The 12,383-nt window shown below is 31.9% G+C and overlaps 1 protein-coding gene across 5 annotated transcripts in view; it reads right to left on the reverse strand.

Annotated features, from left to right (window-relative positions):
- The window catches only part of DGKB (diacylglycerol kinase beta), a gene marked incomplete at both ends in the record, with an annotated part of 589,868 nt that overhangs the window by 369,977 nt on the left and 207,508 nt on the right, over window positions 1–12,383 (reverse strand). For all 5 annotated transcript variants that reach the window (XM_084230110.1, XM_084230108.1, XM_084230109.1 and 2 more), the window contains 2 exons: window positions 1,569–1,658; window positions 3,740–3,825. In XM_084230110.1, the coding sequence (XP_084086236.1) occupies window positions 1,569–1,658; window positions 3,740–3,825 (176 nt within the window). The remainder of the gene's footprint in view (window positions 1–1,568; window positions 1,659–3,739; window positions 3,826–12,383) is intronic.

The raw sequence follows: 12,383 nt of genomic DNA on the forward strand, positions 1-12,383 counted from the left end.
TACAAGTCAGAAAAGGAGAGATATTGCCTAATTTTACTTATATGCGGAATATAATGAAACAAAGTAAAGGAACAAACAACATACAAATATAACTGTGGGTCTGCTAGACTTAAGGGGTCTGCTAGACTTAAGCAGCCTGTTCAGCCACCATTATGGTTACCTTCAGTTGTGCATTCCTATGCAAAGGTCAGAACTGCCCAGTCACAGTCATATGAAGCAAACCTTACACAGTATTTTTCAAATCAATCAAACACAGAAAGCTGGATCACTCCAGGAAGGGTATGCATCATGAAGTGTGACTGGGAACGCCCAGGGGGCTGAGGACCTATGTATGACAAGGGACCCCAGGAGTTGATCATTGGAATGTTTTGTTGATAAGATTAGGACCATGGAAGGGGGTCAGGGGTCCAGTTTCTATGACAACACTTGGTCATCAAGCTGATAACATGGTCAGCAGATTCATGTCCCCCCAAGCCCTAGATGACATTCCTGAGTTTCACCCATCCTTTTCTCCTTGTCCTCCTAATGCATGTAACTGTTGCCGTGTAATTTTTCTATCAATAAAAAAGGCCAGGATCTTGCTCTAAGCAGCATCCTTCCTTGTGCAGCCTGCTTCAAGACTCCCGGGTCTTTGTCAGTGTGGTGTTGCCCCACACAACATAAAATATTTAGTCTCTGAAAATAGAATGGTGATTACCAGAATGAAAGTGGGTTGATGGAACAGGGAATGGATTCGTCGTGGATGGTGACGGGATACTTGGTGGTGAATGTGTTTTGATATATACAATTGCTGAGGAGAAAAATTGTATACCTGAAACATATAACTGTTGTAAGTTAGTAGCACCTCAATAAAAAGAATATTTAGATAGATTGCCTCTTAAATGTTATCACATTTAAGCCAAGGTCAGATTTTTTTTTTTTTTTGGTGGGACCCTCGCCGGTGGCCTGGGAATGAACTGGTGCTGCAGAGGTCACAGGCAGTCTCGCAACCCAGCACTCAATGCTGCGCCACCAGGGGAGGCCCCACTTTTTTATTTAAGATTTATTTATTTATCCATACATACAAGAGCTGGGGTACAGGCCAGATTCGTGGGAGAGTGAGAGGATTCACCAGAGACAGAGCAGGGAACAGAACAGGCAGATTGACAAAATACGCTGCTGAGGGGAGCAGCAGGCAAGACAGGAGAGGTCTGCCGCGCAATGTGGGATTCTCGCCAGCGGGCTGGGATTGAACCGGTTGCATAGGCTGCAGACAGCTTCACAGCCCTGTGCTCAACTGCCTGCACCACCGGGGGAGGCCCCCAAGCTCAGATTTTTTACCTTCCCTGGTGTTAAGCAAATTTTCCTATCATGTATTGCCAGTTTGTGAATGTCCTGTAAAGCATCTACATGAATATTATTTTTTCCTTGTAAATGTTAAGAAAATTGAACCACAAACACACAGACACATATCAGACAGCAATTCTATTTGGTGAAAGCACATTAAAGTGGTCATTCAGTGAAGAAATGTTGGGGATGGGGTGGTGTTCTACACTGTATTTCTGCTTTTAAGTTTTTCATTGTTTTACCTCCTCCCCATCGCAGGCATCTTGCTAGATCATTGCCGGTGCCAAGAGGCAGAATCGCAACTGGAGGATGCTTGGCTACATTGGCCTTTTCTGTGGAATTAAACAAAAATAAATAAATTTTGATCATAGAACAACAGTATAAAAGATAGGTTGGCATAAAAAAACACATTCTATAAACAGAAAAAGTTACATAGCCCAGATATATAATTATGAATTAAGATGAACGTATATGCATTTATAAAATAGAAAAAATTATTACCATAATTCACAAAGTGACTAGAATTTTCAAGACTTCTGCAAGAGGAAAATCTTTTAAATATCTTAATGTAGTTAAAAATTGGGATGAGTTTGATTTAATATCATTGAAATCCTTATTGATGTAGATAATCTCATGGATGTTACATTGAGCCAATGTTGATTTTGTAAAAATACTTTATATGGAGACAAGCAACGCTACTACAGTGATATCCTTATATCCATATATCACTCTTGGCTCATTTTACTTTAAGGAATAAATTATTTTGAAAGCAGCTGAATTCTAAAGAATACAGTAAAGTGTAGACAATATCATGGTGTTGTGCCCACCACCTGTGGTGCTGCTTTGTGTCAAGTAAAGGAGAAGGCTGGGGGACTCAAATCAGCAGGTTTTCTTTCAGATTAAACTTTACATAGCACAGTGCTTTGGGTAACAATCTAAAAGCAGTAACAATCTGAAATTCCATATGTTTTGCTTTGAACCATCATATGCTTTGAAATTACTCTCACAAATATTTACTACTTTTCCTTATATTTTCTTCCTTCTTAACAGTCAATTTGAGTCCTGAGCAAGAATGGAATAGATAACTCAGGATGTGTCACAGTGAATGAACGAAGGGTTAGATTTTGATGAGTAAAAAGGACCAACAATTTCCCACTATTTTTCACTCTAGAATCCTCAACTCCTCATTATTTACAATTTTAAATAATGAACAACTCCTTATTATTTACAATTTTAAATTCTGCATTTCTCCATAACTACAGCATCTTAATATTATTTACATCTTCTATTGGAATGCCAAATTCAATTTTCACTGTTTCTATAAAATAGATTTAATAGATTCAAGTCACTTGATGCCTATTAAAATTGTGCAAACAAGATGTTTTTGTAGACATTCTTAATAACACTGAGTAACTAAAATTTGTCAATTTAAATATAAAAAAAAACTCTTTTCCAAAAATTATTTTTCTTTTTGTGATTGAACCTCATTTTAACAAGTTGGCCAATGCAATTACTGAAATCAATTTAAAATAAGCATTTTGATTTTATCCCCTCATAAAAGGTAATTCATGATCTATTTTACTGACTAATATTCTGTTCTGATAGAGCTCTGTTTGTAAAAACAAATTTTTTTTTCTGAATTTATCAAGCTTCTCTTATGACACATTTCTACCTTACATCTTCAATCAGTACCTGCTTTGATAGTTTATAAAATTCTACCAGTTAAAGTTCAAATATAAAGGTAATATAGAATAAAATGTGTTATATAGAATAAAGTACGTGTCTTAATCCCAACTCTATCATTTCACATTTATAAGACTTGTTATAGCTATTTTAAATTGTCTAAGACTTAGGCTCCCTATGTCTAGTATTTTATTAGAGTTGGGGTTATTAATACTATCCCCACTTAAAGAGTTCTAAGAATTAACAAGTGATCGAATTAAATCTTACCCCAAGGCCTATTAGATAGCTAATAATAAGTAATATTTAGCTATGATGATGATGATATGATTGATGATGGTGACATGAAGATACATAGAGGATAAAGTTGTAAATAAGTCTCCTCGATTAAATTCAACACATCTGTTTGACCCAGACTTATCACAAATACTAAGATCCTCTTTGGTTACCTTTTCAGGGCAAAGAAACAACTGAATTTTGTAGACCTTACAATGAAAATATCTGAGGATTTAGTAAATTCCAATAAAAGTGGATTAAAAAAGAATGTCTAGATACATGTGGATTATTTTGCCAATTAACTGTTGAATAAATTAAACTGTGCAACATTTCAGATGCCCAATTGTCTTATTACAATTCCAAAGATATTGCTAAATCATAAAATAAATAAATAAAATACACAGACTGTAAGGTACCACTCTCATCTCAAACCCATTAAACATTGTGTCTTCATTACCTATGCAGTCCAAGATCCACCCCACGGTTCCATCTCCACCACAGGCTAAGACTCTGAAGTCAGAAACATCACGGAAAAAGTTTAACCTGAAAAATAAGCATGTTATGGTACAAGATTGATTATTTTTTTAAATTAGGACTTCTAAATATTGTATTCTTGGAATTATATCTAATGTAAGACATTTTATTTTGTGAAAACAAATAATCTGAATTATTTCAGTGAAAATATTATTATCTACAATAAAATTCTAAAATAAAAGTATCAAAATGTTAAGCTAAACATTTTAATTATACAGTCTAATTCTGTAATAAATATATTTTTCTTGCAGCTCTAACATTATAAAACCAATTAAATAATCTTTAAGATATTCTTCCAGATGTAATCTGCAATTCACATAAATCAGAGTGAATATACTCCATTATTTCATTCAATAATTTGTAATTATCAAATATTCAAAGTAAATTTTGAATAATTATATAAATGCGACTAATGTGTCAGTACTTCTTTGACAGTCCTATGCTTTCTCCATTACTAGGAGAAACTGATAGAGCTGCAGTTGGCATTATAGCCAATTATTTCAGCATTCCCTTCTGACTTAAAGTTGGTAAATACAAAGAAGACAGACTTCCCCTAGTCTTTCCAATGTTTTCCACATAGGAATCCTCAAACTTAACTGCAAACAGGTGCAACCTACCTTAGAGAAAGTTACAAAGGCAGGTATACAAACATACCTACTTATTTTCTTGCAATAAAAGAACTGAAGCAGGTCAGGACTATTTGGAATATGTCACTTCACATCCCTTCCCCCAGATATAAGTGCTGCTCTTATAATAATAATCTTCTAAAATATTTTCCTGTATTTTCACATATATGAAATACACATGTAAATTTTATTTCATACTTATTTTAACATGAATAAGATTATCCTCTACATTCCATTAATTTACATATGTGCTTCATTTTTCACTTATGTGAAAGAAATCTGTATTTGCCTGGATAATGTTATATCATGAATATATTATGTGGGGTGTGCAATCCATGACTAAATAAATAAATCCTTTTCCTCAGGTACTTTTAAGTTATTTCTAGTGTTTCACTACTACAGAATAATAATTAATTCAGTAACCATTATTTGAAGGACATTTATGTGAGCATGTGTATGTTTTGAAGGCTAAACTTCTATGGTGGAAATATTCCACTATTTCATCATAGTATCCTCTGAATGCCTCCCAGTGTAGAAAACCTAAGTGCCCATTTCTTCGAAATGCTAAAGCAATATATGTATACAACTTTAGGTAATTTTTGCTTATAATAGGAGAGAAACAACATTGTATTGCCAAGTGTAAAATCACAATCCCCTATTGACTAGGTGATTGAGCACAATTTTGTAGATTTACAGGAGATGTGCATTACATCCAAAAAACCCTGTCCATTTTCTACATTGAATTATTTTTTATTATTATTTTATAAATTCCTTATATGAGTGATATATTTCATTTAAACTAGCATCATGAGAAAAAACATTTTGTTTAATACAAATGATTTGATAAATACAAATATCATACATATGATAGGAAATATATTAAAATTAATGAAACCATACCATCTGCAAGTAACAGTCAAGAATATTTAGCACCTAAAATTTTCCTGCTATTTTTGGGTATTACACTGCAAATGAAGATATTTACCTTTACACATGCTGCAATATTTCATCCACTCTATCTCCACTTGGTTGGCTTATATTATGTATAAGCTTAAATCATGTATAAATTTCATAAATATAAATACCTACACCAAGTGCCTAGCCCAGAGGGTCGAATATTTCCAATAATTACATATACCTGTGCTCTTTCCTATAACATGACCCTTATTCATTCATGAGGTAAGCACAATTCTGAATTTGGGGGTATCATGTGCCTCAAACAACTTTTTGTTTTTTTGCTTTTCCCACATAGCAGTGTTATTATGATTCATCAATGCAGTAGGTGAAGTTCTCTCCATTGTAGTTGCAATTATTTTATTTCTACAGCTGTGTTAAATACCTTTTTTTGTAAACATGCCTTTTAAATCCATGTCAGCAGTTATTTGATTAGTTTTATGTTCTTACAAAACCTGCATTATTACATATTTTCTAGTGTTCAAGGTCAGTGGCTGTTTCCACAGGAGGGTATACTTATGTACAACTTTATAAGAAAATGACAATTTGTTTCCCAAAGTAGTGGTACCATAAAACCAACTGGTTGCGTAGGAAAGATTTTGCTGAGCTTATCTTCTTGGACACATCTTATGTCACACTTCTTAATTCCAAGTGTACACTCGTCTACGAAATGTGTCTTCTCTTTCTCCCATTTTATTGATTTGTAAAAAATCTTTTTTTTATTTTAATCCTTTTTTTGTAAAAATCTTTGACAAGTTAAAAATTTTACTTTCATTACTATGCACATTAATTGACACGATTTTAGTTTTAACATATTCAGTTTTATCAATATTTTAAGTGACTAGCACTTTATTATAAGAAAAGTTTGCTAAGCCAAAGATCAGAAAAAAATTGACATATACACTTAAAGTTTCAGTTTTACTTTTGACATAGGAATTCTATGTGGTGTGAGGTAGGAAATATATTCTATTAGAATTAGAATTAAAATATAATGCATGTCACAATATTCTATTACGGTGTTTCGTGAGAGGGATCACTTTATTCTCTTCCATTCTCTCCATTCTCCCTCCCTCTCTTCCTGTTTTTCTCCCTCTCTCCATCCCTTCCATCTATGCTTCCTTCCTTCCAGAGTTAATGCACCTATTTCTCTTATCAGTTTTAAATCAGTCTTTTCATTTATTGTATAATTCAAAATTTTACTGTGTAACAGAACCATAAATGAAATTTTCACTTCTGAATACAATTCTTTCTGGAATCTCAATATTCTTTGTTTTTTCCATGAATTTATCTATCCCTGTACCAGTACCACATGCTTATAATTACCAAACCCTTAAAGTAAGTCTACATTTCTTAGAACATGAAGAATTTTGACTATTATTCCTTCTTTCTTTTTGCTTTTCTATATATAGAGTATGCATCTGTTATATATATAGATATATTAGATGTCATATTCCACAAAAATAAAATATATAAAAACAAAGAAAAATATGATTTTAATTGGACTTATATCAAGCCCACTGATCAATTTTGGAAGAAATAACTCTATTTTCTTAATTAAGTATCTTTATGAATATAGGATCATTTGATACATTTGAATATTATTTAATGTCCTTCCGCAGAGTTTTTTAATTATCTGCTAACATGTTTAGCATATATTTTGTAAGATTTACTTTTGGCTGTTTCATAGTTTGTGCTGATATTTTAAATATTTTTAAATTGTTTACAAATATTATTGTTTTTGTTACTGATATATAAAAATATATTTGACTTACATATTGATCTTATACCAGTCACATTATTTCTAATTTTTCTATTATATTTTATTGTAGTCATTTGAATTTCTATGTAAATAATTATATTACAAGTTAATAAAATGCTACTATTAGTGATCTCCAATACTTATAATTGTTATTTATTTCCCTGTCTCATTGTGTTGACCCAAACTCTGATATATTGTGGAATTGGAATATTCATCAAGAACACCCATATTGTCCCTCAGTTTAAATGGAACAACTGTATAATTTCTTCATTGAAATATGACTGCTGTAGGAATTTTCATTTTCTTTCTTTCTTTTTTGTCATTTTTGACTGACATCCCTTATAAAGTTTCCTTCTATTCCTATCCCTATAAACTTTCTATAGTAATAATTTATATAAAATGTATCAATATTAATTTTTGCATCTTTTTTTTTTGTGGGACCCTCCCTGGTGGCCAGGGATCGAACTGGCACTGCAGAGGCTGAGGCAGCTTCACAACCCAGCGCTCAACCACTGCGCCAACAGGTGAGGCCCCAATTTTTGGCATCTTTTAAGCTATATGGTTGATTTCATTTAACTGGTGAATATGGGAATATACATTTATGTAATTCTGCAGTATTAAACCCTTCTTATGATCCTTTCATGTACTCAAAAATAGACATTGCTTAGTAATATTTTTTATAAATGAATTATGTTGTTTGCTAGTATTTTATTTAGAAACTTGCACCTATATTCATGAACACAAAATACATCATTTTTCTTTCTCATTACCTCCATTCTAATATTTTATCAAAATTATTCTGTCTCATAGAATGAGTTGCAGAGTGTGCTCTCATTTTCTACTTGTGGAAGTATTTGTACAATTTTGTAAGTTCCTTAAATGAGTAGCATTTGAAATATAAAACAATTAGATTTCAGGTGAGTCATTGATTTCTTTTGTTTTAATAGAAAGGTCTTAAATAATTATTTCAAATTTTTTAAGAATTATTTAAAAATCAAATGTTCTAATTCCTAAATTAGTATATGCTTGTTTTTTTTTATTAATTTGTTTATTCTCGTAACTTTTCAAATTTTTTTTTATTGACTTCTATGAAAGATTTTCCATATATTCCAGTAGCTGGAAAGTTTACCACAAAGCAACTTGTTTCTGGTGAAAGCCTGATCATCCATTTGACTCACCATTGTTCTTCTATTCCATGATGTTGTTTCATCTGTTATTCATTCTTGCTTTCTTTAAAAATTGTCATCAATGGTTCTTCAGCAGCATCCTACCCCCAAACATAAACCCCACGTGACTATCGGACCAGCTTACTCTATAAATTGAGTGCTAAATGGACTGAAATATTGACTTCTCTATTTTAATTTCTTAAGCCACTCAATCCATGCAGATTTTCCTAGAGATTCATTCATTCCTTATTTCACTCATACACTGAATATTTATACATTCTGAGCTTCATTCCCTTATGCATAAAATGGAATTAACACCACCTGCCTCATTGGGCAACCTTCAGGGATAAGTGAAATGTGTATCCAAGTTATGTTACTGTCTACAGGTTATAACTAATATACTACTTTTCTTCATAAAAAGTAATGTATATGTTATAAATCAGTGTGGCACCCCTTTGTGTACCCACTTTGTTCTACCTCCAATATTTTAGTAAAACAGTCAGAGAACTTCTTAACAAGTAAAACTATGTGGACAGGCAAAAAATGCCTACTTCCAATCTGAAACAGTAATCAATGAAATATTGGAAGACCTGTATTACATTTTGGGGACAGAGTGCAGAGGAAAATAGCTATGGCAGACAACAAGCAAATGCAAGAGACCTGGCAAAAGCCAAAATGGCAGAGTTCTGTAGGGGTACGGACTTTTCACCTACTGAGAATACAAGATCAGCAGATGTGTGGATCTCACCTCATAAGCCATTTGAACAATGGGGAGGGTAAAAGAATCAGGGGTGTCTGGAAGATGTCCACTTGTGGAAACTGCTGCTCTGTGTACTTACTGTTCACCCATCAATGGCAAAGGTTAATATGAAGAATTAGTTAGCATAAACATTTTGCAATGACATAATTATGTATCACCTCTAGATTATTCATGGTATTTTCATGGAAAATTTTTGAAATTAAAAATTAAAATTATTTATGAAATGATTTTTTGAGCTTTCAATGTTGGTCATTACAGTCTACTAGAACACTTACTATTATTATCCACAATGCTAAATTTGAAAGAGATCCCATGTTAATGTGTAGGTTTAGTAATTATGTATCAGATAGTTCTTATCACATTTACTCAACTGCCATCACTATAGTACACAATAAAAAAAGGGAGTGGTTAGATTGATGCTTAATATCACTAGCATCGTAAGTAACTTAATATAAATTAAGATATTTCATCTAAAATTCAGAAGTCTACTTTGCATTCTAATGAGCATTATGATAAAAATGATAGGGAAAAATTAGGAAGTTTTCCTATGTACCTATCAATAGTATTTTAAAAACACAGTGGGAAAACTTTTTAAGAAAGAAGAATAGCTACAGTACTGATTCTATAATTTTACTTTGCCTTATAATCGGATTCTTAAATGGCATTATGTAATTTTTCTTACAAAGCATTTTTATTACAAAATCATCATTATTCAAAGGACTAACTGGTATTTCCATTTATAAAAAATTTTGATGCACTAAGTAGAAATCAGATTAAACATAATAATAAACATAGGCTCTTAAGTAGTACACATTTATAGCTTATAAAAATTATTTGATATATAGGGGAAACCAGTGTGAGATTCATAAACATTGTTAGCATAATAATATGTAATGAATTCTCACTTAATTGTATACATTCATGTGCCTTGTATAAAAGAAACACAAGGTTGAAGGAACAAGGACTTGAACATTTGTTATCAATTCTCTTCCTTTTCCTCCCCTTTGTTTAGAAAAAAGTTTATAAGAGCTTTCCTTCTTAACAAGTCTGCATTCTGACTTAAGTATTTATTGTTAGAAATAAGCATACTTATCTCTTATTATTCAGCTCAATTCATATCCATAAGTGCTCATATACAGTTTCATATAATTCTGATAGTTACAAGATTATATGGCTTCACAATTGCCTCACTCGAAATTAGGTTGAGTTTTCTGGACTGTGATATTACTATTGTTTTTGAAATTATATTTATAATTCTAGAGAACCAATTCTTAATGACTTCCACCTTGTTTTCTTATTCCCAGAATGCATCCATACATATCTTAGTATCATTGATATTGTTGCTGCAACCACTTTTAAAAAATGTGAGCAAGAAGAAGCAATTCTGTGCCTTAAAGTTTGCTCTGTACTACATAACAAAAATGAGAGGGTGTTATATTTCATCTTTTTGATACAGTGATGATATCAAGTATAATGTTCTTCCCTATCATTTCAGCTTACAGTAAAACTAATTATAACCATGTCTTCCTATATTATATCTTGTTTATTTTACCAATAAACTGTAAATGTTAGGTAAACTAGGAAATGTACCTGCTTCAACAAATTGGTGAGTATTCTGAGGATACTGTATAGAAAGTACAGTTTTACTATATTGGGGGTGATATACCTCATGTAGATAAGTGAGTTAGTTATTTAAAAATATGATTTAGATTCATCATTATGAGCCCCATATAATTTAATGCTAGAAGTTATGTTCAAGGAATTTGAAAAAAATATGTACCGGTGAGCCATTAATTACTGAAATCAAAAGGGGTATGTGTGTGTGTGTGTGTGTGCATATGTGTGTGTGTGTGTGTTTTAGCTAAGAAACAGTGAAGGGCAGAAGAAAGAGAGAGAAGCAGAGCGAAATAACAAAGTAAAATACAAAATAAGAGATTATTCTGGGATACCTATGATGTTATATCACTAAATAACTTTAATACTCGACCCTGTGTACAATGATTGAGAAAAAAAGTCAGTAAACACAGGCTTTGTAATGTGGTCTAAATGTCAGCTCCTTTTTTGACTAGTACACATAATTCTCAGAAAGTTAATGTTTTAAAATATATGTCAATGTCTCTCAAGTCATTTTGGAATGAACAAAATTTTATTGAAGCTATTCATGATTTCATTAGTGTAGTGAAACACTTTTGTAAAGGTCTTATTCTATACTTTTGTTACTTGGAAAATAATAATCCTTGTAAGATTTATATATATATATATATATATATAAACATAAATTAGTATAGTTAGTATTGAAGAGACAAGTAATTGAAAAACAAAAAATGACTTTTAAAGTCGGCATTTTTATTGGATGGAGTTAATTCATATCATAAAGTATACTATAGTTATATGAAATTTGAGTTGAATTTTGAAGATGTGGTACATGTTAATTTGCTGATGAATTGAGGGACAGGCATGAGTATGACTTAAGTGAAGAGTTAACATGCAAAAAAAAAAAGGAGAATAAAGTATACTAAGAATGTGATTAGATGAGAAATGTTTGCAGCATGAAATAATGCATGGGGAATGGGAAAAAAAATGGTCTTTCCATTTCTCAAGGTAGGAAATTAAAATGTGGGAAAGTGTGAGAAAATGAATTTAGTATTAGATATGTATAATTTGAGATCTCCATTACACACAAATAAGAAATTGTTAATTAAGTTGATAAATAAATCTATGTGGGACCCCAAAGAGAAATTTGAGATGGAAGAAGATATACAAGATATTCTAAAGTAAAACCTCAAGAGGCATATGAAGAGGAGACACCATCCAGCGGTTATAAGGATGATGATGGAGTATAACAGGCATGATTGGCTCTTTTAAGACATTTAAGTCTTCAGCAAATCATTTAAGCACAAGTTTCCTTATCTGGAGAAAATTCCTAACTAATAAGGTTGTCATAATTCTTCCATAATCCTAGTATTAAAGCAATAAATCAATATTATTATTATAAAATTATGGAGGAAAATTCACAAGAAATGAATGGAATTCTGAGTATAAAATTCAAGGCAAATGTGACATTAAATGGACTAAGGAGAATAAATCCAGGTATATAAAAAGTACCACTTTAGAAATGGGAGGCATTGACTTTCTAATATGAAATGGAAAAGAGATTTATAAGAAAGGTGAAAACAAATGAGCATTTATTTGATATAACATCAACAAGTACTCTCCCCAATATCTCCAAAGTCCAACTGCACTGAAAAGGAGATGGGAAAGTGGAAGATAAACCCATTTTATCAAGAGTACAGTTATAAAGA

This window comes from Talpa europaea, assembly GCF_964194135.1.
Source record: "Talpa europaea genome assembly, chromosome: 3".
NCBI lineage: Eukaryota > Metazoa > Chordata > Mammalia > Eulipotyphla > Talpidae > Talpa > Talpa europaea.